This window comes from Scyliorhinus canicula, chromosome 18 (genome assembly GCF_902713615.1).
Source record: "Scyliorhinus canicula chromosome 18, sScyCan1.1, whole genome shotgun sequence".
NCBI lineage: Eukaryota > Metazoa > Chordata > Chondrichthyes > Carcharhiniformes > Scyliorhinidae > Scyliorhinus > Scyliorhinus canicula.
In genome coordinates, this window is record NC_052163.1 from 5,032,785 (window position 1) to 5,058,930 (window position 26,146).

Below are 26,146 nucleotides of genomic sequence, written 5' to 3' on the forward strand. Positions count from 1 at the left end.
TCCAACACCTTGGCGAAAGAATTTGAGGACCACCGACAAATAATGTCGGAGGATCTGAAAAGATCAATTTCAGCGGCCTTGCCTCATTCGAGAGGTTCTGGGGAAAACTAATGAGACCGGCAGGGTCCAGGGAGCCACCATTAAGAGTATGGACGGGTCCTATCAGACCACAGCGCAGGTTTGCCGCGCTGGACGGGTCCTATCAGACCACAGCGCAGGATTGCCGCGCTGGACGGGTCCTATCAGACCATAGCGCAGGATTGCCGCGCTGGACGTGGTCCTATCAGACCACAGCGCAGGATTGCCGCGCTGGACGTGGTCCTATCAGACCACAGCGCAGGATTGCCGCGCTGGACGGGTCCTATCAGACCACAGCGCAGGATTGCCGCGCTGGAATCCAAACCAACTTCAGTGGCTGAAACGAATAAATCACAGAGCCAAGATGAATGACCTGGAAAACAGGTCCATGAGGAAAAATATCCGGATTGCTCCGGAGGGTGAACGCCTCCACCTAGTGCGCGAGGTTGGGACAGTTATAGCTGAAGGTGGTGTATAGAGTGCACCTTACAAGGGCGAGGATGAGCCGACTCTTTGAGGGGGTAGAAGATGTGTGTGAATGTTGCCGGGGGAGGGGGAGAGTTGAGTCTTGCATTGGAATGCTGGCCATGAGCTGCTTGGCGTGTGTCTCCCACGCCAGAGCTGACAGCTGCTTTCTCACCCAAGGGTGTCTCAGTTACTCTCGGACGTCTTTGCTTCATCTAATCCTGGAAAGGCTGCCCGTGCATTCTGTCTGTAGGTAAAACCCTAAACCTCTCCCCTGCCCGGCTTTATAGAAGGTGAGAGCTAGCAATTAAGTGCTTCAGTAAAGGGATGCGCATCGGGGGGCGTGACAAAGGCATCACAAGACATGGAGAAGAAGAAACGGTGAAAGCTTTAGAAGAAGAATCAGGCAGAGAAAACACCAATAAAATAATATGGGAAAGAGCGGAAGAGAAAGGCTGAATGAGCAGAAGAAAAGTGGGCAGCGACGGAACGAGAGGAATCTTTCTGACCCAAGCTCCATCTACTCGTGGGGATCTACTCTGGGCAGCACGGTAGCACAGTGGTTATCACAGTTACTTCACAGTGCCAGGGTCCCAGGTTCGATTCCCGGCTTGGGTCACTGTCTGTGCAGAGTCTGCACGTTCTCCCCGTGTGTGCGTGGGTTTCCTCCGGGTGCTCCGGTTTCTTCCCACAGTCCAAAGATGTGCAGGTTAGGTGGTTGGCCATGATAAATTGCCCCTTAGTGTCCAAAAAGATGAGGTGGGGTTGCTGGGTTATGGGGATAGGGTGGAGGCGTGGGCTTCAGTGGAGTGCTCTTTCCGAGGGCCGGTACAGACTCGATGGGCTGAATAGCCTCCTTCTGCACTGTAAAGTCTATGATTCTATGATACTGGTGTATAAATACGAGCTTTGAATATTGGGTTGTATTGGTAAATTGGAAAGTACTCAATCCTTTATTGAGTCCATTTGAGGGACTAAGTACAATGTACCTTACTCCAGTGTTCTTCATGGTCAGGGGCGCGACCCGCGGGTGGGTCGCGGGCGGGTGTCAGGAGGGTCGGGGAGCCGTTGTCTGCGGCGCTCCCGATCGCGCAAATCCCCGCGCAGCAGCCGGCTTTTAATAATGCCGGCTGCAAGCGGCTGCGAGGATGTTTTTAAAAAAAAGTCGACTGCATTGCGCATGTGCGCACGATGATCAGCGCGCATGCACATTCTGCAAACATGTTGAAAAAATTCGGCCGCATTGCGCATGCGCCCTGATCATCGGGCACGCATGCGCAGTGCGGCTGCTATTTTGTTTAAATGGTTGCAACGTTTTGGTTTACAAGTTCTGTAGTGGTTTTTATTCATTTAATTTTATTTTTTTCATTTATTTTATTCATTTTATTTTTTTTACAAGTTCGGGGAGGTTTTATTCATTTTTTTCATTTATTTTATTCATTTTATTTTTTTACAAGTTCGGGGGGGGGTTTATTTGATAAAAATTTACAGGAAAAAAATGCCGAACTTGGATAGATGGAGACTCCATACTATCCGTCACTGGAAGGCTTCACCTTCATCCAACAGGTTCCATTGGAGGAGCGTGTACGAGAGCCAAAGGGACCCAAAACCATTTCCTCCAGAGTGAGTCGCGCAGGTCGGCCGGCGTGGGTCGCGAAGGTCGGCCGGCGTGGGTCCCGCAGGACGGCCGGCGTGGGTCGCGAAGGTCGGCCGGCGTGGGTCGCGCAGGTCGGCCGGCGTGGGTCGCGAAGGTCGGCCGGCGTGGGTCCCGCAGGTCGGCCGACGTGGGTCGCGTAGGTCGGCCGGCGTGGGTCGCGCAGGTCGGCTGGCGTGGGTCGCGCAGGTCGGCAGGCGTGGGTCGCGCAGGTTGGCTGGTGTGGGTCGCGCAGGTCGGCAGGCGTGGGTCGCGCAGGTTGGCTGGTGTGGGTCGCGCAGGTCGGCTGGCGTGGGTCGCGCAGGTCGGCAGGCGTGGGTCGCGCAGGTCGGCAGGCGTGGGTCGCGCAGGTCGGCTGGCGTGGGTCGCGCAGGTTGGCAGGCGTGGGTCGCGCAGGTTGGCTGGTGTGGGTCGCGCAGGTCGGCTGGCGTGGGTTGCGCAGGTCGGCTGGCGTGGGTCGCGCAGGTTGGCTGGCGTGGGTCGCGCAGGTCGGCAGGCGTGGGTCACGCAGTTTGGCCGATTGGTAAAAATGGGTCCCCGGTGAAAAAGTTTGAAGAACACTGCCATACTCCACTACAGATATTGCAATAACATAACTGAGTCATTTGGCCTCTTAATGGCTAATGAGAGAAAATCATCACTTAATTTACGTAGCCAGGCTACTATATCGACAATGAAAGTAAAAGCTCCTTTAGTTCTTTCAGGCACAACACACCCCTCATTCTCACACTAACCACTGCTGAGTTAGACAGCATGATGAGAAAGGTTTTACCTGCCGAAGGTTTGTATTCATTCTCAAATAACCTCAGCTGGATACTTGCTATTTACTCGCAACCCCAGAGAAACCTCCTGCATTCTCTCTGCTTACTGAGCTGGCTGTTTTATTTAATAATGGCAATAATCTTTGTTACTGTCACAAGTAGGCTTACATTAACACTGCAATGAAGTTATTGTGAAAATCCCCTCGTCGCCACATTCCGGCGCCTGTTCGGGTACACAGAGGGAGAATTCAGAATGTCCAATTCACCTAAAGCACGTCTTTTGGGACTTGTGGGAAGAAACCGGAGCACCCGGAGGAAACCCACGCAGACACAGGGCGAACGTGCAGACTCCGCACAGACAGTGACCCAAGCCGGGAATCGAACCTGGGTCAACAAAGCTGTGAAGGAACTGTGCTAATCACTGTCAGGAACACGCAGAGACAAAATTGAGACATTGGAAGCACACAAGCCTCCAAATAATCCATCAGTCTAACCCTTCAAGCACCACCTTCCCCCACCTGTGGCAGCCACAGATCGCACATTGGACTTGGCAGCAATCAACCTGGAGTGGAAGCAAATCATCCTAGATTCCCACGGATCACTTAAGACGACACTAGATCTCCTTCGAAGACCAATATCTGGGCAATTGCTGGCAGCATCAGCAGTACTTGTAAAGGGGTATCAGATTCAGGTTCTGAAGATTTGCAACAGGCTCCATATTACTTAACGGCAATATACTTGAACAAATTAGTGCCCCACAGATGAAAAATAATTGCATTTGCACCTGAGAAAGGGCATATTTGCCTTGGAGAGGTTGCAAAGTGGATTCAGCAGAGCTAAAGGGATTAAATTATGAGTGCAGGTGAGATAGACTAGCCTTAAATTCCCTTGAGTATCAAAGATTAATGGGTAAAAAACTCAGAGAGGTCTCCACAGAATTTCTGGATCACAATATTTAACTACAACTTACCACATCATTATATTATTAAAATGACAAGGTCAGCAAGGTTGTGGTATCATGCATAATTAATTACACAACCCTCAAGGCACTGTAAGGAAAGGTACTGTGAGAAAAATTGCTCCATCAGTAACCAGCGGCCAATGAAATGGCCCAGTGGTACAGCCTGCATTCGCCACTGACACACGAGCCTCTACAGAAAGAGGAGGGAAGTGGGGCTCGCTTCTCATCGCTCCAAAAGAGAAGGAAGAACGTGCATTCCTGTAGCATCTGTCACAGCCTCAGAATGTGTCCAAGTGATTTTGAGTCAATGAAGTACTTTTGAAGTGCAGTCGCTATTGTACTTTAGGAAATACAGCAGCCAATTTACACAGTGGGCTAAATCGCTGGCTTTTAAAGCAGACCAAGGCAGGCCAGCAGCACGGTTCAATTCCCGTACCAGCCTCCCAGAACAGGCGCCGGAATGTGGCGACTAGGGGCTTTTCACAGTAACTTCATTTGAAGCCTACTTGTGACAATAAGCGATTTTCATTTTTCATTTCATTTCACTGCAAGATCTCACAAACAAAACTGTGATAACGCCAGATAAGTTGGGATTTTTTTAGCTGTTGATTGAGGGTAGCTATTGGTCCAGAACTCCGGGGAGAACTTTCGCTCTCCCTTGTAACAGAGGAAACAGAAAGTTAAGTGCTGTAAATTTCCAGCTCAGCACTTCAAAATCACTCAAGGTTGAAGAGGGGTGATTTTAATGCACTTAACTCCCTTTGATGTGGTTGATGTTTGTAAACATTCTGGTCAGAGCACTTAGAGTTACTCATCCACGAAGGAAGAAAGGCTGATATCTGTGTTTGTGGAAGCTGTCAATCACAGCCCACTAAGAGAAATGAATGAATGGCGCAGCTAAAAGATCTGAGGGGGATAAACACAAGTCAATGCATTTCTCGTCCAGGAACGAACATGTGGTGCTTCCCCTCTCTGAGCCAGCAGCTGTATGCCCAGGAGAGTGTTACAACAGGGATTTCTTTTCACTCCCCTGGCTGTACTGGTCACTAGGTTTCCAACAGCGGTCTCTTTTCTGGGGAGTCTATGGGGGGGGGGGGTCACTTTGGGGAGTCACTTTAGTTAGGGGGTCTCGGGGGGGGGGGATCTGGTCGGGGAGGGGTGGGGGGGAAGATGGCCCTCTTTTGGGGCAACTCCCGCAAGGGGTTATCCCCTTGGCCCACGATGCGGACCAGCACGTCAGGTACACGTTTGGTGATTCTTGTTCTGAATCCTGTCCACGTGATTCCCGGCCCGGAGGACCGGATAACCGCCCGGACCCGGAGACTCTGGTGCCGGATCCGCTAAGTGGGTCATTAGGATCCATCTGCATCCGTTAGCATCCTCCCGCTGGCGCGCGGGCCAGAATCCCTAGCGGGGGCCTGGAGCATAGCGGTCCTTTTGGTGCCTGCCGCGGATCTCGGTTTTGGCCGGGTGCCAGATTCTCCGCCCCATTGCGACTCGTGTTGCCAGCGCCGGAGAATCCAGTCCAGTGTCAATAACAACAACTTATATTTCCATAGTGCCGTCAATGTAATGTAACATCCCAAGGTGCTTCCCAGGAGTGTTGTGAAACAAAATATGACACTGAGTCACATTGGAATATATAAAAGATAACCCGAAGTTTGGACAAAGAGTTCGGCCCTCGTAGTGAGGCTGTGAAGTGTATGGACGGTATTCCAGAGCCTTGGGCCCAGGAAGCCAGTGGTGGAGCCATTCCAATCAGGGGTGCTGAAGAGGCCAGGGTTAGAGGGACGTGGACATTTTGGAGGGTTGTGGGATGAGATCACAGCGATGTGGAGGGGGCAAGCCCATGGAGGAATGAGAATTTTAATATTGAGATGTGGTCTATTTTATATCTGCCAGAGAGGGTAGACAGAGCTTGGGAGCTCTCTGCCAACTTTGCTAGTGGAGATGGAGCACGTTCTCCACCGTACCCCAATCTGGCCGTGTCAACAGGAATATCTGTGGTTTATATCTGGGCACAATGTAACTGCACAAGACTATCAATAACATGATCACTTGCACTTTCTAACCGTCCAATGAGGCACTGAGGCCCAGTCTGCCTTCTCAGGTGGACATCAATGTCTGGTCACTATTCCAAAGAGGGAAAGGGTCATTTTACCAGGCGTCCTTATCACTTAAACAGGTTGTACAGTCATTGAAAATGAAAATGGTGTCTTTGTTGTTAGTGGGATCTTGCTGTGTGTAAATTAGCTGCCACATTTCCTGCCTCAGAAGAGTGAATACACTTCAAAATGCTGGTCAATGTTTGGACATCTGAAGGTTGTGATCGGTGCTGAGTGAATTCAAGTCGATCTTTTTCTTTGACATACACAATCTATATGAGGAATCTGAAAGCTGTGTGGTGGGAGGAAATCATGTCAACCTGTATCAATGTGGTTCTATATATTAAAACATACCATTTGTCTTCCTAATTGCTGTGGTAGTGGTGCTCACTCAGGGAGTCTGAGTTGCTGTGGCAACATGCACGGTTACATGCACGTTATTATTGTATCTTAGTACGAACAGTAAAAAAGAAATAATATTCAAGATGCACGTGGGTTAAATGCAACGTTAACAGAGGTTTATTAAATATGTTTTCACTGTGCAAAGGCTGTACTAAACTAGGGGCAAAAGTCCACTCAGTAGCCAATGACATCACACGTGTCACGTGATACACACACACACACACACACATGCAGGCATCAATTATTACAGTGTACTGACACAATCACTAAGATAGACGATCAGGAGACTCTGGTGCCGGGTCTGCTAAGTGGGTCATAGAATTTACAGTGCAGAAGGAGGCCATTCGGCCCATCGAGTCTGCACCGGCTCTTGGAAAGAGCACCTTATCCAAGGTCAACACCTCCACCCTATCCCCATAACCCAGTAACCCCAGCCAACACTAAGGGCAATTTTGGACACTAAGGGCAATTTATCATGGCCAATCCACCTAACTTGCACATCTTTGGACTGTGGGAGGAAACCGGAGCACCCGGAGGAAACCCACGCACACACGGGGAGGATGTGCAGACTCCGCACAGACAGTGACCCAAGCCGGAATCGGACCTGGGACCCTGGGGCTGTGAAGCAATTGTGCTAACCACAATGCTACCGTGCTGCCCTCATTAGGATCCATCTGCATCCATTAGCATCCTCCCGCTGGCGTGTGGGCGAGAGTCCCTCGCGGGGGCCCGGAGCATAGCGGCTGTTTGTGTACCTGGTGCGAATCTCGATTTTGATCTTCCCATAGTGCGTTGGCCATGGGGGTATAGGGGGGTCACGTCGGAGGCTCCAGACATCAGGACGCCATCAATCTCTCGCTACACCGGGGGGGTTACAGAGAGCTGAGCTCCTCAGTGTACAAAGTGAGGCTGTGCGCGTTCCCCTTTGTGACCCACTATCTAACCAGCAGCAAATTAAATAGGGGTGTTTCTCTGCGCTGTGAGAGCCGGGAATCACACGGGTAAACGCGCTCACTACGGTATTTTGCTCCCATTTAGTTAAATCGCGCCCTTTAAGTGTAATTCCAGGTGGGTTTGGCTGGGAGTTTCTCCCTGGATCTGGCAATGAGTTCCCCACCGCAATCTAATGACACTTTTCGGGGCCTTGGGGAGTTGCTCTTTGGGCTGGTCCACACTTAGAAATATTTTCATCCCCAGGTCCTCAGAGATCGAGCCACCATTTTGAAAGGGTGCCCGATCTCTAAGTGAGCTTGAGTGTCACCCACACCCCCCACCCATGGGCAATATTACTGCCCACACATGGGCATTACCGCACATCTCCTCAAGTGAGGACACTCCATTATGGGATTGCTGAAGGCTGCCCTTTTCAGGCCTTCCCAAACCCCCTCTTGCCCCCCTCCCCTTTAGGACCCCACCCTTCACCCCTCCCAACCATCCAGTGGCCCCTTCATAGATGCCCTTCACCCCCACCACCCGTCATTGCCCCTCATCCCTCCTTTCATAGGCATGGCCCCCTCAGGCTCCGGCCGTTGACTGTGCCACCCAGGCACCCTGCCGGTTCCCCTGCCAGCTTGGCGGTACCACCTAGACACCTCAGAACTGTCAGGATGGCAGTGCCAATGTGCCAGCCCAGCAGTGCCAAGGTGCCCGGGTGCCAGAGAGAGAGCCAGGGTGGCACCCTGCCCTGTCCCTGACCACCCAGGGTCTCCAATGGCTTGGGAGACCCCCAGGTACCGTGTGGCCTGGTCCAGGTTTGTGTCGACAAGTATCAATCGCACCCGCATGGCCTCTCACTGGGGAGGCCATTCAATCACGGGGAGCCCGTTAGATCACGGGGAGGATGTTAGATCACGGGGAGGATGGTAGATCACGGGGAGGATGGTAGATCACGGGGAGGATGTTAGAACACCGGAGGCCGTTAGATCACGGGGAGGATGGTAGAGCACGGGGAGGATGGTAGATCACGGGGAGGATGGTAGATCACAGGGAGGCCGTTAGATCACGGGGAGGATGTTAGATCACGGGGAGGATGGTAGATCACAGGGAGGATGTTAGATCACGGGGAGGATGTTAGATCACGGGGAGGATGGGAGATCACGGGGAGGATGGTAGATCACGGGGAGGATAGTAGATCACGGGGAGGATGGTAGATCACGGGGAGGATGTTAGATCACGGGGAGGATGTTAGATCACGGGGAGGATGGTAGATCACGGGGAGGATAGTAGATCACGGGGAGGCCGTTAGATCACGGGGAGAGGATGGTAGATCACGGGGAGGATGGGAGATCACGGGGAGGATGGTAGATCACGGGGAGAGGATGGTAGATCACGGGGAGGATGGGAGATCACGGGGAGGATGGTAGATCACGGGGAGGATGTTAGAACACGGGAGGCCGTTAGATCACGGGGAGGATGGTAGAGCACGGGGAGGATGGTAGATCACAGGGAGGCCGTTAGATCACGGGGAGGATGTTAGATCACGGGGAGGATGGTAGATCACGGGGAGAATGTTAGATCACGGGGAGGATGTTAGATCACGGGGAGGATGTTAGATCACGGGGAGGATGGGAGATCACGGGGAGGATAGTAGATCACGGGGAGGATGGTAGATCACGGGGAGGATGTTAGATCACGGGGAGGATGTTAGATCACGGGGAGGATGGTAGATCACGGGGAGGATAGTAGATCACGGGGAGGCCGTTAGATCACGGGGAGGATGGGAGATCACGGGGAGGATGGTAGATCACGGGGAGGATGGTAGATCACGGGGAGGATATTAGATCACGGGGAGGATGGTAGATCACGGGGAGGATGGGAGATCACGGGGAGGATGGTAGATCACGGGGAGGATGTTAGAACACGGGAGGCCGTTAGATCACGGGGAGGATGGTAGAGCACGGGGAGGATGGTAGATCACAGGGAGGCCGTTAGATCACGGGGAGGATGTTAGATCACGGGGAGGATGGTAGATCACGGGGAGAATGTTAGATCACGGGGAGGATGTTAGATCACGGGGAGGATGGTAGATCACGGGGTGGATGGTAGATCACTGGGAGGATGTTAGATCACGGGGAGGATGGTAGATCACGGGGAGGATGGTAGATCACTGGGAGGATGTTAGATCACGGGGAGGATGGTAGATCACGGGGAGGATGTTAGATCACGGGGAGGATGGTAGATCACGGGGAGGATGGTAGATCACGGGGAGGATGTTAGATCACGGGGAGGATGGTAGATCACGGGGAGGATGTTAGATCACGGGGAGGATGGTAGATCACGGGGAGGATATTAGATCACGGGGAGGATGTTAGATCACGGGGAGGATGGTAGATCACGGGGAGGATGTTAGATCACGGGGAGGATGGTAGATCACGGGGAGGATATTAGATCACGGGGAGGATGTTAGATCACGGGGAGGATATTAGATCACGGGGAGGATGTTAGATCACGGGGAGGATGGTAGATCACGGGGAGGATTGTAGATCACTGGGAGGATGTTAGATCACGGGGAGGATGGTAGATCACGGGGAGGATGGTAGATCACGGGGAGGATGGTAGATCACGGGGAGGCCGGTAGGTCACGGGGAGGATGGTAGATCACGGGGAGGATGTTAGATCACGGGGAGAATGTTAGATCACGGGGAGAATGTTAGATCACGGGGAGGATGGTAGATCACGGGGAGGATGGTAGATCACTGGGAGGATGTTAGATCACGGGGAGGATGGTAGATCACTGGGAGGATGGTAGATCACGGGGAGGATGGTAGATCACGGGGAGGATGGTAGATCACGGGGAGGCCGTTAGATCACGGGGAGGATGGTAGATCACGGGGAGGATGGTAGATCACGGGGAGGATGGTAGATCACGGGGAGGATGGTAGATCACGGGGAGGATGTTCAACCTCTCAACCTTTTCTCTTTGTGGCTAAGAAAGAAGTATAATGGGTATTAAAGAGATTACTTTCAGCCAAAGAAGAGATATCTTTGTGTCACCCAAATATAGTTGTGGTGGACCTTTCGTCCGTCAGCAATGTGAAGTGATGACCACACAGGTGTTGGTGACATTTCTGTAGACCAAATATAACACTCAGCACCTCCTTCTCCAACAGAGTGTCGTTAGATTCTGCACTTAATGTGCGAGGTGCAATGGCTGGTCTTTCTTCCCCTGATGGTGTTATATGTAACACCACCACTCCAACATCATACGGTGAAGCAAACTGTAACGGTAACTCCCAGTTGAAATGAATCAACGGTTCCAACAAGGTTGCCAGATTTTGGCCGAATTATCCACAGCAGTTGATTAACCATAGAAATGACCCAAGATGAGTGATATTCATTGCACTCAGGAGAGGAGAGAGCTAGCAAGAGGCTACACTGCAAATGAGAAATGGGTACCTGCAGTTATCCCAGCAAAAAAACAGGTCCAATATCGTACACCGCATGGATGACTGATGAGTTTGGCAGCGTCGTACTGACCAACAACAAGATTCACAAAGTGAAATCGCTGAAACTTCCCGGGGAATATTCCCATCGGAAAATCGAAGCAGTGGTGCTTCTGAACACAGACCAAACTCAGAGACAAATTCAGATCCAGTTTGGGAGGAATCTTCAACACCAATGGAAGCGGACACGACAGTCACTGCACAGGAAGTGTGGCCAGCAGAAGGTAAAGACACTTCAAATGTCTCGGAGTAGCCAAGTTCCGGAACGTTGAGTACAACCCAAATGGAAGATTTCACCCGAGAAACTCTTATTAAGTTCTATATCGGTAAAAAGATAATGGCGCAGAGTAATGGATGTAATGTATAGTTGGGACTGTTGTTTAAACATTAAGAAAGGTTGTCATTTATACTAAAGAAGTAAAGGGGAGAGGGGTGTTCCGTATTAAGGAATACATCCCTGCTGATGGAACACTACGTAATCTGGTGTGACGTCAGCAGAGTGTTGGCGCCGGCTTTCGTTCTCCATCTTGTATTGTGTGAACAACATCTCCTGGATAAACCTTGCATCGTGTTTGGAGAAACGCCAAGTGTGAGGCACCTCCCGACCTCTTCCCTTTGCGGCACATTGCTCGCTGCCCAATTCCTTCTGTGACCTCTTTACATCTTTCTCATGGCTGCCCTCACCACCTAACTTTGTTTCCTGAGCGAACAGGGTACATTACACTCAGTCCCTTCATCAATGTCACGGAGATAGATTGTAAACAATCGGGTATATATCTGAGGGTTTGCCAGCAATGGACCGGGGGGTTATGCAGCACTGACAGATCGAAGGTGATAGGAAAACCCCAGAGATTCTGAGGCTGTGCCTCCACTAATATCCTTATCGTAAAGGTACGTTCAATAAACAAAAACTGGGTAGTAAATCCTGCGGCCTGCTGAAGGAAAAGAACGATTAAAGGGATTATGAAATTAACCATTGTGGAAAAGACCACACAGTGAAAGGTAGATTGCCATGGCAACTTGACCATAGTAACAAGAACTCAATCCAGGATAGCTAGAGATGTTTGCACACCCACCTACTTAATGTGATTAAAGCACGGATAATTCTATCAATGGTGGATTGTATTTAGAGGAACTTATTGCCGACCATCTCTGGGGTGTTGTTTATCATTTTAAAGTTCAACAGGAGTTAGATGTGGGGAGAGACTTGCCGCCAGTGTGGTGGCTCGAGACAGACACTGGAGACTTCCAGAAATAAACAAAGGGGTTTATTGATGAAAGGCAAAGGTAGATAGATAACAGGCACAGAACACATATTTACCCTTCAGCTGGCTGGTCCACACTGCCCAGGGTCCTGCTCCCAGGGCCCTGCGCAAACTCCCCATTGGCTGGGGTTCGTGAGCTCCCATTCGACTGGCCTTGTGCTGGTCAGGTAGTCCAAGCAGTCAGCCCCCTTAAAGGAGCCACGCTACCACGACATGATCATGGCTCACCCTCTATCTCAACGTCATACTCCCGCGCTCTCCCAATACTCCCGCGCTCTCCCAATACTCCCGCGCTCTCCCAATACTCCCGCGCTCTCCCAATACTCCCGCGCTCTCCCAATACTCCCGCGCTCTCCCAATACTCCCGCGCTCTCCCAATACTCCCGCGCTCTCCCAATACTCCCGCGCTCTCCCAATACTCCCGCGCTCTCCCAATACTCCCGCGCTCTCCCAATACTCCCGCGCTCTCCCAATACTCCCGCGCTCTCCCAATACTCCCGCGCTCTCCCAATACTCCCGCGCTCCCCCAATACCCCCGCGCTCTCCCAATACTCCCGCGCTCTCCCAATACTCCCGCGCTCTCCCAATACTCCCGCGCTCTCCCAATACTCCCGCGCTCTCCCAATACTCCCGCGCTCTCCCAATACTCCCGCGCTCTCCCAATACTCCCGCGCTCTCCCAATACTCCCGCGCTCTCCCAATACTCCCGCGCTCTCCCAATACTTCCTCACATCTTTAGAGTCTAAAAATCTTATTTCCTTCTTAAATATTTTCAGCGGCTTGGCTTCCAGAACTTTCTCTCGGAGAGAATTCCGCAGGTTTACCATGCTCCGAGTGGAACAATTTCTCCTCATCTCAGTCCTCCCCCCTCCCCCGCCGGCCCAGGTTGCTGCTGCTGCTGACCTAGTTCCTTATCGTTGAGCCAGAAAGTCGAGGAAAGGCTGCCACCTCCTAAAGAACCCTTGTACCGACCCCCTCAGGGCGAACTTGACTCTCTCCAACTTAATGAATCCCACCATGTCATTAATCCAGGTCTCCACTCTCCACACTCGGAGGTCTCGCATCTTTCCACTGCAGCAAGATCCTCCGCCGGGCTACTAGGGACGTAAAGGCCAAGACATCGGCCTCTTTCGCCTCCTGCACTCCCGGCTCCACCCCAACCCCAAATATTGCGAGTCCCCAGCCTGGCTTGACCCTGGATCCCACCACCCTCGACACCGTCCTCGCCACCCCCTTCCAGAACTCCTCCAGAACATATGGGCATGGTTCGCTGGACTCCCCAAACACCTGACGCACCTATCTTCGCCCCCAAAGAACCTACTCATCCTAGATCCTGACATGTGGGCCCGGTGCAGCACCTTGAACTGGATGAGACTAAGTCTCGCACATGAAGAGGAGGAGTTCACCCTCTCCAGGGCGTCCGCCCATGTCCCCTCCTCAATCTGCTCCCCCAGCTCCACCTCCCACTTAGCCTTCAGCTCCTCTACCGATGCCTCCCCCACCTCCTGCATTACCTGATAGATGTCAGACACCTTCCCATCCCCGATCCACACCCCCGAAAGCACCCTATCCCTTACCCCCCGCGGGGGCAGCAAAGGGAACCCCACCCCTCCATCCATGTTCCCTGGGACAAACCGGTGGTTCCCCCGCAGCGGGGCCTCCACCGAGCCCCCCTCTTCCCCCCTGTGTCGCCTCCACTGCCCCCAAATTTTGAGGGTAGCCGCCACCAATGGGCTCGTAGTGTACCTCGTTGGAGGGAGCGGTAGCAGCGCCGTTACCAGTGCCTTCAGGCTCGTGCCTCCACAGGACGCCATCTCCATCCGTTTCCATGCTGCCCCCTCCCCATCCATTACCCATTTACGTACCATCAAGACATTAGCCGCCCAATAGTACCCAGAGAGGTTGGGCAGCGCCAGCCCCCCTCTATCCCTGCCCCGTTCCAAAAAGACCCTCCTTACCCTCGGAGACCTGTGCGCCCAAACAAATCCCAGAATGCTGCTGTTCACCCTCCTAAAAAAGGCCCTCGGAATGAAAATGGGGAGGCACTGAAACAAAAACAAAAACCTCGGGAGCACCGTCATTTTAACGGACTGTACTCTGCCCGCCAACGACAGCGGCAGCATGTCCCACCTTTTAAATTCCTCCTCCATCTGCTCCACCAACCTAGTAAAATTGAGCTTGTGCAGAGTCCCCCAGCTCCTAGCCACCTGAACCCCCAGGTACCTAAAACTCCTCCCTGCCCTCTTTAGCGGGAGCCTACCAATCCCCTCCTCCTGATCTCCCGGGTGTACGACAAACAGCTCACTCTTGCCCAGGTTCAATTTATAACCCGAGAAACTCCCAAACTCAGCAAGAATCTCCATCACCTCCGGCATTCCCCCCACCGGGTCTGCTACATACAGCAGCAAGTCATCTGCGTACAGCGACACTCGGTGCTCCTCCCCACCCCACACCAAACCCCTCCACCTCCCCGACTCCCTGACAGCCATGGCAAGAGGCTCGATTGCCAACGCAACAAGCAAGGGGGACAGGGGGCACCCCTGCCTCGTCCCACGGTGGAGCCTGAAGTACTCGGACTTCCTCCCATTTGTCGCTACACTCGCCATCGGGGCCTCGTACAGCAACCTCACCCATTTAATAAACCCCACCCCAAACCCGAACCTCTCTAACACCTCCCACAAGTACCCCCACTCAACCCTATCAAAGGCCTTCTCCGCATCCAATGCCACCACAATCTCCGCCTCTCCTTCTGCTGCCGGCATCATTATCACATTTAGCAGCCTTCGCACGTTAGTGTTCAGCTGCCTCCCCTTCACAAAACCCGTCTGATCTTCATGTACCACCCCCGGCACCCAGTCCTCTATTCTAGTGGCCAAGATCTTCGCCAGCAACTTGGCGTCTACATTCAGCAGTGAAATCGGCCTGTATGATCCGCACTGCAAGGGGTCCTTATCTCGCTTCAGGATCAGGGAGATTAGCACCCGAGACATCGTCGGGGGCAGAACACCCCCCTCCCATGCCTCGCTGAGGGTCCTAACCAACAGGGGGCCCAGCAGGTCCGCATATTTCTTATAAAATTCAACCGGGAACCCATCCGGTCCCGGCGCCTTCCCCGACTGCATGTGGCCAATCCCTCTGACCAGCTCCTCCAACTCGATCGGCGCCCCCAGACCCTCTACCTGCTCCTCCTGCACCCTTGGAAACCGGAGCCTGTCCAAAAAACTCTCCATTCCCCCTCCCACCGCCGGCGGCTCCGACTGGTACAGTTCCCTATAGAAGTCCCTAAAGACCTCATTGACCTCTGCCCCCTGCCGCACCACATTCCCATCTCTATCCTTCACTCCACCAATCTCCCTAGCCGCGTCCCGCTTACGAAGCTGGTGCTCCAGCATCCTGCTCGCCTTCTCTCCATACTCATAGACCGCTCCCTGCGCCTTCCTCCACTGTGTCTCTGCCTTTCTGGTGGTCAATAAATCAAACTTGGCCTGCAAGCTACGCCGCTCCCCCAGCAATCCCTCCTCCGGGGCCTCCGCGTACCTCCTATCCACACTCAACAGCTCCCCCACCAGTCTCTCCCTCTCCCTCCTCTCCCCCCTCTCCCTATGGGCTCGGATGGAGATCAGCTCCCCCCTAATCACTGCCTTCAGAGCCTCCCACAGCATCCCCACCTGGACCTCCCCAGTTTCATTGACCACGAGGTACCTCTCGATACATCCCCGAACCCTCCTACACACCTCCTCACCAGCCAACAACCCCACGTCCAGACTCCAAAGCGGGCGCTGGTCCCGCACCTCCCCCATCTCCAGATCCACCCAATGCGGAGCATGGTCCAAAATCGCAATAGCCGAATACTCGGCATCCTCCACCCTCGGGACCAGTCTCCTGCTCAAAACAAAGAAATCAATGCGGGAATAAACCCTGTGCACATGGGAGAAAAAGGAGTACTCCCGAGCCCTCGGCCTCCCGAACCTCCAGGGATCCACTCCTCCCATCTGGTCCATAAACCCCCTCAACACCTTGGCCGCCGCCGGCCTCCTGCCTGTCCTTGAACTAGAACGATCCAGTAGGGGATCCAGCACCTTATTGAAGTCGGGCCCATGATCAAGCCCCCCACCTCCAGACCAGGAGTGCGGCCCAACATACGCCTCATGAAACCAGCATCAGCCCAATTTGGGGCGTACACATTAACCAACACCACCCTCTCCCCCTGCAGCTTACCGCTCACCATCACATATCTGCCGCCACTATCAGCCACCACCTCAGACGCCTCAAACGCCACCCTCTTCCCCACCAGGATCGCCACCCCCCGGTTCTTCGAGTCGAGCCCAGAGTGGAAAACCTGCCCCACCCACCCCTTCCTCAGACGGACCTGGTCTGCCACCTTCAGGTGAGTCTCCTGGAGCATGGCCACGTCCGTCCCCCCCCCCCCCCCCCCCCCGCCCCCCCCCCCAGGCTAGGACCCCTCCTATCCGCGACTCTCCCTCCACTGTATTCCCGTGAGCCAGCTGACTTCTGCTGACCCCGGCAGCTCCCGCTCTAACTCCGACCCCTCCCGATATGAGGTCCCCCCTCCTCCCCTGCATCAGCTCCTGAGCACCGCTTCAGCGTGGGAAAACCGGTCTAATAACCACGCCCCTCGCACCAGCTCCACCCCCCTCGTCCCGCAGCGCGGGAAACGAGAGAAAAGCCCGCGCTTTCACACTGCCCCACCCCACCAACGCAGCTCCCAAACAGCAGTCCCAACCCATCCACCAACTCCGTACAAACAAAGACACAGATCAACCACAAACCCCAGTACCCCCCTTAGAACACGAAACCATAACCCACATCGTCCGAAAGCCAGAGAAAAAACAGAAACAAACAGAATAACCCGCTACAGCATAAACAATGATACAGAAATAGAGAAACTCCCACAGCCCCCAATCTCTAGTTCGAGTCCAGCTTTTCAGCCTGCGCAAAGGCCCATGCCGCCTCCGGGGACTCAAAGTAGTGATGCCGGTCCTGGTAGGTGACCCACAAGCGGCAACATGCCGAACTTCACCTGCTTTACATGGAGCACCGCCTTCGTCCGGTTAAACCCGGCTCTCCGCTTGGCCACCTCCGCACTCCAGTCCTGGTAGATACGCACTACCGAATTCTGCCACTTACTACTCCTCACCTTCTTGGCCCATCGGAGAACACACTCCTGGTCACTGAACCGATGGAACTGCACCAGCACCTCCCGCGGGGGTTCATTCGCCTTAGGCCGCTTGGCCAGTACTCTGTGGGCCCCCTCCAGCTCCAGGGGTAGATGGAAGGATCCTGCCCCCACCAGCGAGTTCAGCATCACGGCCACATAGGCCGGCAGGTCCGACCCCTCCAGCCCCTCCTCGAGGCCCAGGATCCGCAGGTTCTTCCTCCGTGACCGAAGCTCCATCTCCTCAAACGATCTTGCCACTTTTTGTGGAGCGCCTCGTGTATCTCCACCTTTCCCACGAGGGCCGAAACCTCATCCTCGCGCTCAGAGGCCTGCTGCTGCAACTCAAGTATCGCTGCACCCTGAGTTGTCTGGGTCTCCAGCAGCTTACTAGTCGTCACCTTCAGGGATTCCAGTAACTCCCCTTTCAGCTCTGTGAAATAGCGCAGAAGGGCTGCCTGCTGCTCCTCCGCCCACTGCCTCCACTCCTCAGGGGCTCCACCGGCCACCATTTTGTCCACCTTCCCCCGCATTTCCAGGGGAGCTGCTGCCGTTTTTCTCCTCGCCCCACTCCGGGTCCGCACCATAAATCCCGGGAAATCCCCATTTATCCACCGGGAATCGTCGATTTGGCGCCGTTTGGGGCCCTTAAAAGAGCCGACAAGTCCTATTAAAGCGGGAGCTGCCGAACGTGCGGCTTAGTTCTGCATCGCCGCCACTGGAAGTCCTCATCTCAGTCCTAAATGTCCTAATCCCACATCCTGAGACTGTGGCCCTTGTTCTAGACCTCCCTCCTCCTCGGTCAGAGGAAACAACACACCTGAACCCAGTCTGTCCAGACCTGTCAGAATTAGATCCCCTCACATTCTTCTGAATTCTAACTACAGGCCCAGCTGATCCAATCTCTCTTTATGTGACAATCCTGTCACCAGTACCACCATCAACATCTTGGGATTTATCATCGACCAGAAGATGAACTTGGATTAGCCATATCGTGGCTGCAAGAGCAGATCAGGGGTGTGTGACTCCACAAAGCCTGTTCACTATCAACAAAGAGTGTAATGGAATACTCTCCACTTGCCTGGATGAGCGCAGCTCCAACAACACTCAAGGAGCTCGACACCATCCAGGACAAAGCAGCCCCGCTTGATCGGCACTCCATCCACCACCTTCAACATTCACTCCCTCCAGTCACCACGCACAGTGACAACCGGGTGTACCATCTACAAGATGCACTGCAGCAACTCACCGAGAATCCTGCAAAGACGCCTTCCAAACTCACAACCCATGGCATCCAGCAGGACAAGAGCAGCAGATACCTGGGAACCCCACCCACCTGGAGGTTCCCCTCCAAGTCTCTCCCCACCCTGACTGGGAAATATATCGGCCGTTCCTTCACTGTCGCTCGGTCGAAATCCTGGAACTCCCTCCCTAACAGCACTGTAGGTGTACCTACACCACATGGACTGCAGCGGAGTCAAGAAAGAGTCAGCTCACCACCACCTTCTCAAGGGGCAATTAGAGATGGGCAATAAATTCTGGATTAACCAGCGACGCCCATATCCCAGAAGCAATAGAAAATCAATTTTTCCCGTGTGTAATAAATCAGTTTGTGCCCAAAGTTTCTTTAAGGAACAAAATCTCATTACGTCAAATACAAAATTCCGTGTGTGTAAAGACATTTCCCCAAATTCAGGTGTAAGGTGACGTTGCATATTTTGTCCCATTATGCTGAACATTAAAAGCGATCAGTAAGATAGAAGGGACGGTTACTGGGGGCCGACAGAGAGAAACCCAGCACAGTGCCGCTGCTGGAGTTGTTTACTATCCCCTCATTTGGATGAGGTCTGCAAGCTCACTAACTGGAAGCTGCCCAGGTGAGGGCTGTAAAAGACTTTATTGACTTTAAAAGGTTTTAAACCCAGGAGCAGCAATGCGCTCGGGAAATCCGATATATTTGTAACACTGTGCACACGCCAGCTGCAGTTTAATGCAGGAGAATATGGTGTGTCTGGGCGGGATTCTCCGCTCCCGATAAAAATCGGGATGGCCAGGGGGGCGTGAAAAATGTCGGGAGGCCCTCCCACGGTTCTCCCACGACACGTGGGGAGTGGAGAATTCCGCCCCTTGTCTTTGGGGAGACAACATGGAGGCGATGTGATCGAAATGGTGCTGTGTAGCCAGGTACCAGAGCACAGGGTCAGAGGTTGATGTGGTGGCTGAGAATGTGTGGAAGGGACACAACTTCGTAAATAATAATATTACTTATTGTCACAAATAGGCTTACATTAACACTGCAATTAAGTTACTGTGAAGGAGCAGCATGGTGGCACAGTGGTTAGCACTGCTGCCTCACGGCGCCGAGGTCCCAGTTCGATCCCGGCTCTGGGTCACTGTCCGTGTGGAGTTTGCACATTCTCCCCGTGTCTGCGTGGGTTTCGCCCGCACAACCCAAAGATGTGCAGGGTAGGTGGATTGGCCACGCTAAATGGCCCCTTAATTGGAAATAAAATAATTGGGTACTCTAAATTTAAAAACAAAAAGTTACTGTGTAAAGCCCCTAGTCGCCACATTCCAGCACCTGTTCGGGTACACAGAGGGAGAATTCAAAATGTCCAATTCGCCTAACAGCACGTCTTTCGGGACTTGTGGGAGGAAACCGGAGCACCCGGAGGAAACCCACGCAGACACGCGGAGAACGTGCAGACTCCGCACAGACAGTGACCCAAGCAGGGAATCGAACCTGGGACCCTGACGCTGTGAGACAACAGTGCTAACCACTGTGCTACCGTGCTGCCCACAGGGGCATTGAAGACAAAAATGAGGAGGTCGTCCAAAACCTGCAGGAGATGGTGGCACAGTGGCAATATCACTGGATGAGGCTTCAGGGAACATGGGTTCAATACCCATCACAGCCAGATTTAAGCTCAATTAATAAAATTAAATGGAATTGGCGACCTTTGCAATGAGCATCGATTGTTGTGGAGACCCATCTGGGTCACTAATGTCCTTCAGGGAAGGAAATCTGCCGTCCTTACCCGGTCTGGCCTACATGTGACTCCACATCCACAGCAATGATTCTTAACTGTCCCCTGAAATGACCGAGCGAGACAATCAATTGAAGGGCAATTAGGGATGGGCAATAAATGCAGGGCCTTGCCCAGTGCCATCCACATCCCATGAAAGAATGAAAGAAAACCTTGACAATTCACCATTAGACCTTTGCTAGAGTAATTCTGGAAGGATGGCAAGGCTGAGAGAAGTTGAAATGAATGAAAATCGCTTATTGTCACGAGTAGGCTTCAATGAAGTTACTGTGAAAAGCCCCTAGTCGCCACATTCAGGCGCCTGTTCGGGGAGGCCGGTACGGGAATCGAACCGTGCTGCTGGCCTGCTTGGTCTGCTTTCAAAGCCAGCGATTTAGCCCAGTGAGCTAAACAGCCCCGAGTTGCAGAGGATGGTACCAGAGACTTTAGTGATTGAAGAAGCTGGGGTTGTTTTCCTTTGAGCAGAGAAGCTTAATGGGATAAATAATCAAGGTTTAGAAAATTCCACGGCTATTTAATCCTGCAAGTCAGGATAAAACATTTCCCTTGGGAACTGGATCAGAAGTCAGAGGCCAGAGATTGAAAATAATTGGTCAAGGAATATAGAACATTGAACATTCAGAGCAGAAGGGGGCCGTTTGGCCCATCGAGTCTGTACCGATCCAGCGCCGGCCCTAGGGTTGCTGGCGCCCCGGGCAAGCTGAACTTCGGCGCCCTTGGGGAGGGGGGGCGGGGCCTGGGAGGGGGCGGGGCCTGGGAGGGGGGCGGGCCTGGGAGGGGGGGCGGGGCCTGGGAGGGGGCGGGGCCTGGGAGGGGGCGGACCCGCGGGGGGGGGGGACCCGCGGGGGGGGGGGGGGGGGGGGGGGGGGGGACCCGCGGGGGGGGGGGGAGACCCGCAGGGGGGGGGGGGGAGACCAGCAGGGGGGGGGGGGACCCGCAGGGGGGGGGGGGGGGGAGACCCGCAGGGGGGGGGGGGGGAGACACGCAGGGGGGGGGGGGGGGGAGACCCGCGGGGGTGGGGGAGACCCGCAAGGGGGGGGGGGGGAGCCCGCAGAGGGGGGGGGGGGGGAGCGGACCGGGGGGGGGGGGGGGGGGGGGGGGGAGGGGGGGGGGGGGGGGGGAGCGGGGGGGGGGGGGGGGGGGAGCGGACCGGGGGGGGGGGGGGGGGAGCGGACCGGGGGGGGGGGGGGCGAGCGGACCGGGGGGGGGGGGGGGGCGGGACCGGGGGGGGGGGGGGGGGGGGGGGGAGCGGACCGGGGGGGAGTGATAATTGATTATTGATTATTGAAACCGCATGAGCAGATGGTAAATTGTTTTCTAACCTACACCAGATGACATGTAGTTCAACGGAGGGTTTTTCAAAACTCTCACTGACAGTTTCAGCTTTTTCTCCCCTATGTTTAAAGAGCATGGGATTTTTATCCCCATGTTTAAAGATAAGCAAATTTTAAAAGCTTGAGACATGACATTTAAGCAGACCTTGGGGGTGAGGCTTCTGTATCTGGGTTCTGCACACCACTTAGCACACAGTAATAAAACTCCAAAAAAAGGCCAAATAACTAAGTGTTATAACTAAGTATACCTGTGTCACCACCTTTGCACTGCAGCTTTTTGGCTCCCCTGTTAATCTCGTTGCACTTGTAAAGTGACCTGTGAATGAATGAGCGCTGGCCAGCTGAAATTTTTGGCGCTGAAACGGCAGCGCTGAAATTTTTGACGCTGAAACGTCCAGGCGCTGAAACGGCAGCGCTGAAACGTTGGCGCTGAACTGTCCCATTCCCCTGGGGGAGGGCGGCCACAGCGGGGGGAGGGCGGCCACAGCGGGGGAGGGCGGCCACAGCGGGGGAGGGCGGCCACAGCGGGGAGGCGGCCACAGCGGGGGAGGGCCACAGCGGGGGAGGGCGGCCACAGCGGGGGGGCGGCACAGCGGGGGAGGGCGGCCACCGCGCATGCGCTGGTTGGCACCGGCCCAACTGCGCATGCGCGGGACCCGAGTCTGGCGCCCCCTAGCACATGGCGCCCCGGGCGACTGCCCGAGTTGCCGGTGCCTTGAGCCGGCCCTGTACCGATCCACTTAAGCCTATCCACCCTATCCCCGTAACCCAATAACCCCTCCTAACCGTTTTGGACACTAAGGGCAATTTATCACGGCCAATCTACCTAACCTGCACATCTTTGGACTGTGGGAGGAAACCGGAGCACCCGGAGGAAACCCACGCAGACACAGGGAGAACGTTCAGACTCCACACAGACAGTGACCCAAGCCGGGAATCGAACCTGGGACCCTGGCACCGTGAAGCCACCGTGCTAACCACATGTGCTACCGTGCTGGAAGGAGAAGGGAAATGAGGGGAAATGTCTTCAAGCAGTGGTTGTTAAGGTCTGGAGCGCAATATCAGAGAGTGAATCAGATCCCAGAAGGTGGATTGGATATGCAGTTGGAGGGGTTTAATTTGTTAGAATATGCTGAGAAAGCGTGACTAATTTGGATGGTTCTTTCATGGGGTAGCATGAGGACAAGGGACTGAATGGCCACCAGGCCTAAGAATCAATAACTTACCATCTCCAACTTGTCCACTTTCAGCCGAAAGCTGGGATTGAGGGACAATGATCTCCCTCTGACAGCTGGGCTTTCTGGCCAGGCAGGAGTCACACTAACTGTAGGAAAAGTTAGCAAAGCATTGAGTTACAATTCACATTAATGATGCTGTTTTCTAGTCTGATTCTGACCAGAACTGTTTCCCCCCATCAGGTCACTCCCAAACCTCTGCTGCAGGAATGCAGGAAGCGGTATGGAAAACCGTGGCACAGGCGAGGGCCGGGGTGGTTCTGCAAAAGATTATTTGTATGTGATTATGGGATCCTGCTGTGCAAACATTTTTTCCCCTATTTCCTTTATTGACTGTACTTCAGAATCATGAGCTGCAAATTAGCTGTCCGAGTCCCAACCATCTTCAGCTGCTTCATCAATGACCTCCCTTCCATCAGAAGGTCAAAAGTGGGGATGTCTGCTGCTGACTGCACAATGTTCAGCACCATTGGCGACTCCTCAGATACTGACGCAGTCCATGTCCACGATGCGGAGAATCGCCAGGCACGGGCTGACAAGTGGAAAGTAACATTCCTGCCACACAAGTGCCAGGCGATGGCCATCTCCTACAAGAGAGGATCTAACTATCGCCGCTTGACATTCAATAGCATTACTATCGCTGAATACTCTACAATCAACATCCTGGGGGTTACCATTGATCAGAAACTGAACTGGACCCAGCCACATTAATACTGTGGCTAATGGAGCAGGTCAAAGGCTAGAAATCCAAGGGCAAGTAACTCACCTCCTGACCCCCCCCAAAGACTGTCCACCATCTACAAGGCACAAGTCAGGAGTGTAATGGAATACTCTCCACTTGACTGGATGAGCGCAGCTCCAACAACACTCAAGAAGCTCGGCACCATCCAGGACAAAGCAACCCCCTTTCCACAAACATTCAAACCCACCATCACCGATGCACAGCGGCAGCCGTGTGCACCATCTACAAGATTCACTGCGGGAACTCACCTTGGGCAGCACCTTCCAAACCCACGACCATCTAGCAGGACAAGAGCAGCAGATACCTGGGAACCCCACCACCTGGAGGTTCCCCTCCAAGTCGCTCACCACCCTGACTGGGAAATATATCGGCCGCTCCTTCACTGTCACTGGGGCAACATCCTGTATCTCCCTCCCTAACAGCACAGTGGGTGTACCTACACCTCATGGACTGCAGCGGTTCAAGAAGGCAGCTCACTGTCACCTTCTGAAGGGCAACCAGGGATGGGAAATAAATGGTGGCCTAACCAGCAAACACCCAGCCAGTAAAAACAAATTAAAAAGAAATAACTTAGGGCAGCACGGTGGCGCAGTGGTAGCACTGCAGTCTCACGGCGCTGAGGTCCCAGGTTCGATCCCGGCTCTGCGTCACTGTCTGTGTGGAGTTTGCACATTCTCCCCTTGATTGCGTGGGTTTCGCCCCCACAACCCAAAGATGTGCAAGGTAGGTGGATTGACCATGCTAAATTGCCCCTTAAAAAATGAATTGGGTACTCTAAATTAAAAAAAAAAGAAATAACTTTAAGAAGTGCGAGGTTGTGAACACAACTATAGTACAGTATACGAATCAGTGATGGGCAACCTGGGCCTGTGAGTGGGTGGCATGAGTGACCCTCCATCATCTCAGTGGGCCTTCAGACTGAAATCGGCTTGTACACTAACCACGGCCCCATGAATGAGATGAAATACATTTAATACACGGCCAATATTTCAGAAGGAGTTGCAGCAAATGCTTCATCATGTTTAACAGAGAGAGGCCTCAGGGGAAGTCAATACAGTTCCACAAAGAAGTAACAACACAGAGAATATAGAAACATCAGCAATCTAACTTCAGCAACTGCAGCTAATGGCAAAACTACAAGGAGTTTACTGGTTCAACCAAAAGAGAGAAATAATAAACATGAAAAGATTAATAAACTTGAATAAAGATAAACAATAATAATAAAAATAATTAACAAAAGTAACCAACACCACGGCACGTCGGCACCGTGGTTAGCACTGCTGCCTCACAGTGCCAGGGACCCGGGTTAGCACTGCTGCCTCACAGTGCCAGGGACCCGGGTTAGCACTGCTGTCATCACAGCGCCAGGGACCCGGGTTAACACTTCTGTCATCACAGTGCCAGGGACCCGGGTTAACACTGCTGCCTCACAGCGCCAGGGACCCAGGGTTAACACTGCTGTCTCACATGTGCCAGGGACCCGGGTTAACACTGCTGTCTCACAGTGCCAGGGACCCGGGTTAACACTGCTGCCTCACAGCGCCAGGGACCCGGGTTAGCACTGCTGTCTCACAGCGCCAGGAACCCGGGTCAACACTGCTGCCCTCACAGTGCCAGGGACCCGGGTTAGCACTGCTGCCTCACAGCGCCAGGGACCCGGGTCAACACTGCTGCCTCACAGTGCCAGGGATCGGGTTAGAACTGCGCCTCACCCAGCGCCAGGGACCCGGGTAACACTGCTGACTCACAGTGCCAGGGACCCGGGTTACGCACTGCTGCCTCACAGTGCCAGGGACCCGGGTTAGCACTGCTGCCCTCACAGTGCAGGGACCCGGGTTAGCACTGCTGCCTCACAGTGCCAGGGACCGGGGTTAACACTGCTGCCTCACAGTGCCAGGGACCCGGGTTAGCACTGCTGCCTCACAGTGCCAGTGGTTAACACTGCTGCCTCACAGCGCCAGGGACCCGGGTTAACACTGTTGCCTCACAGCACCAGGGACCCGGGTTAACACTGCTGCCTCACAGAGCCAGGGACCCGGGTTAGCACTGCTGCCTCACAGTGCCAGGGACCCGGGTTAGCACTGCTGTCTCACAGTGCCAGGGACCTGGGTTAACACTGCTGCCTCACAGTGCCAGGGACCCGGGTTAACACTGCTGCCTCACAGTGCCAGGGACCCGGGTTAGCACTGCTGCCTCACAGTGCCAGGGACCCGGGTTAACACTGCTGCCTCACAGTGCCAGGGACCCGGGTTAGCACTGCTGTCTCACAGTGCCAGGGAGCCAGGTTAACACTGCTGTCTCACAGTGCCAGGGACCCGGGTTAACACTGCTGTCTCACAGAGCCAGGGGCCCGGGTTAACACTGCTGTCTCACAGAGCCAGGGGCCCGGGTTAGCACTGCTGCCTCACAGTGCCAGGGACCCGGGTTAACTCTGCTGTCTCACAGTGCCAGGGACCCGGGTTAACACTGCTGTCTCACA

At 53.9% G+C, this 26,146-nt stretch overlaps 1 protein-coding gene across 5 annotated transcripts in view; it reads right to left on the minus strand.

The window, feature by feature from the left end:
- stxbp4 (syntaxin binding protein 4) overlaps positions 1–26,146 on the minus strand; it is a 260,949-nt gene that overhangs the window by 122,386 nt on the left and 112,417 nt on the right. For all 5 annotated transcript variants that reach the window (XM_038777465.1, XM_038777464.1, XM_038777467.1 and 2 more), the window contains one exon: positions 22,917–23,014. In XM_038777465.1, coding sequence (XP_038633393.1) covers positions 22,917–23,014 — 98 coding nt within the window. The remainder of the gene's footprint in view (positions 1–22,916; positions 23,015–26,146) is intronic.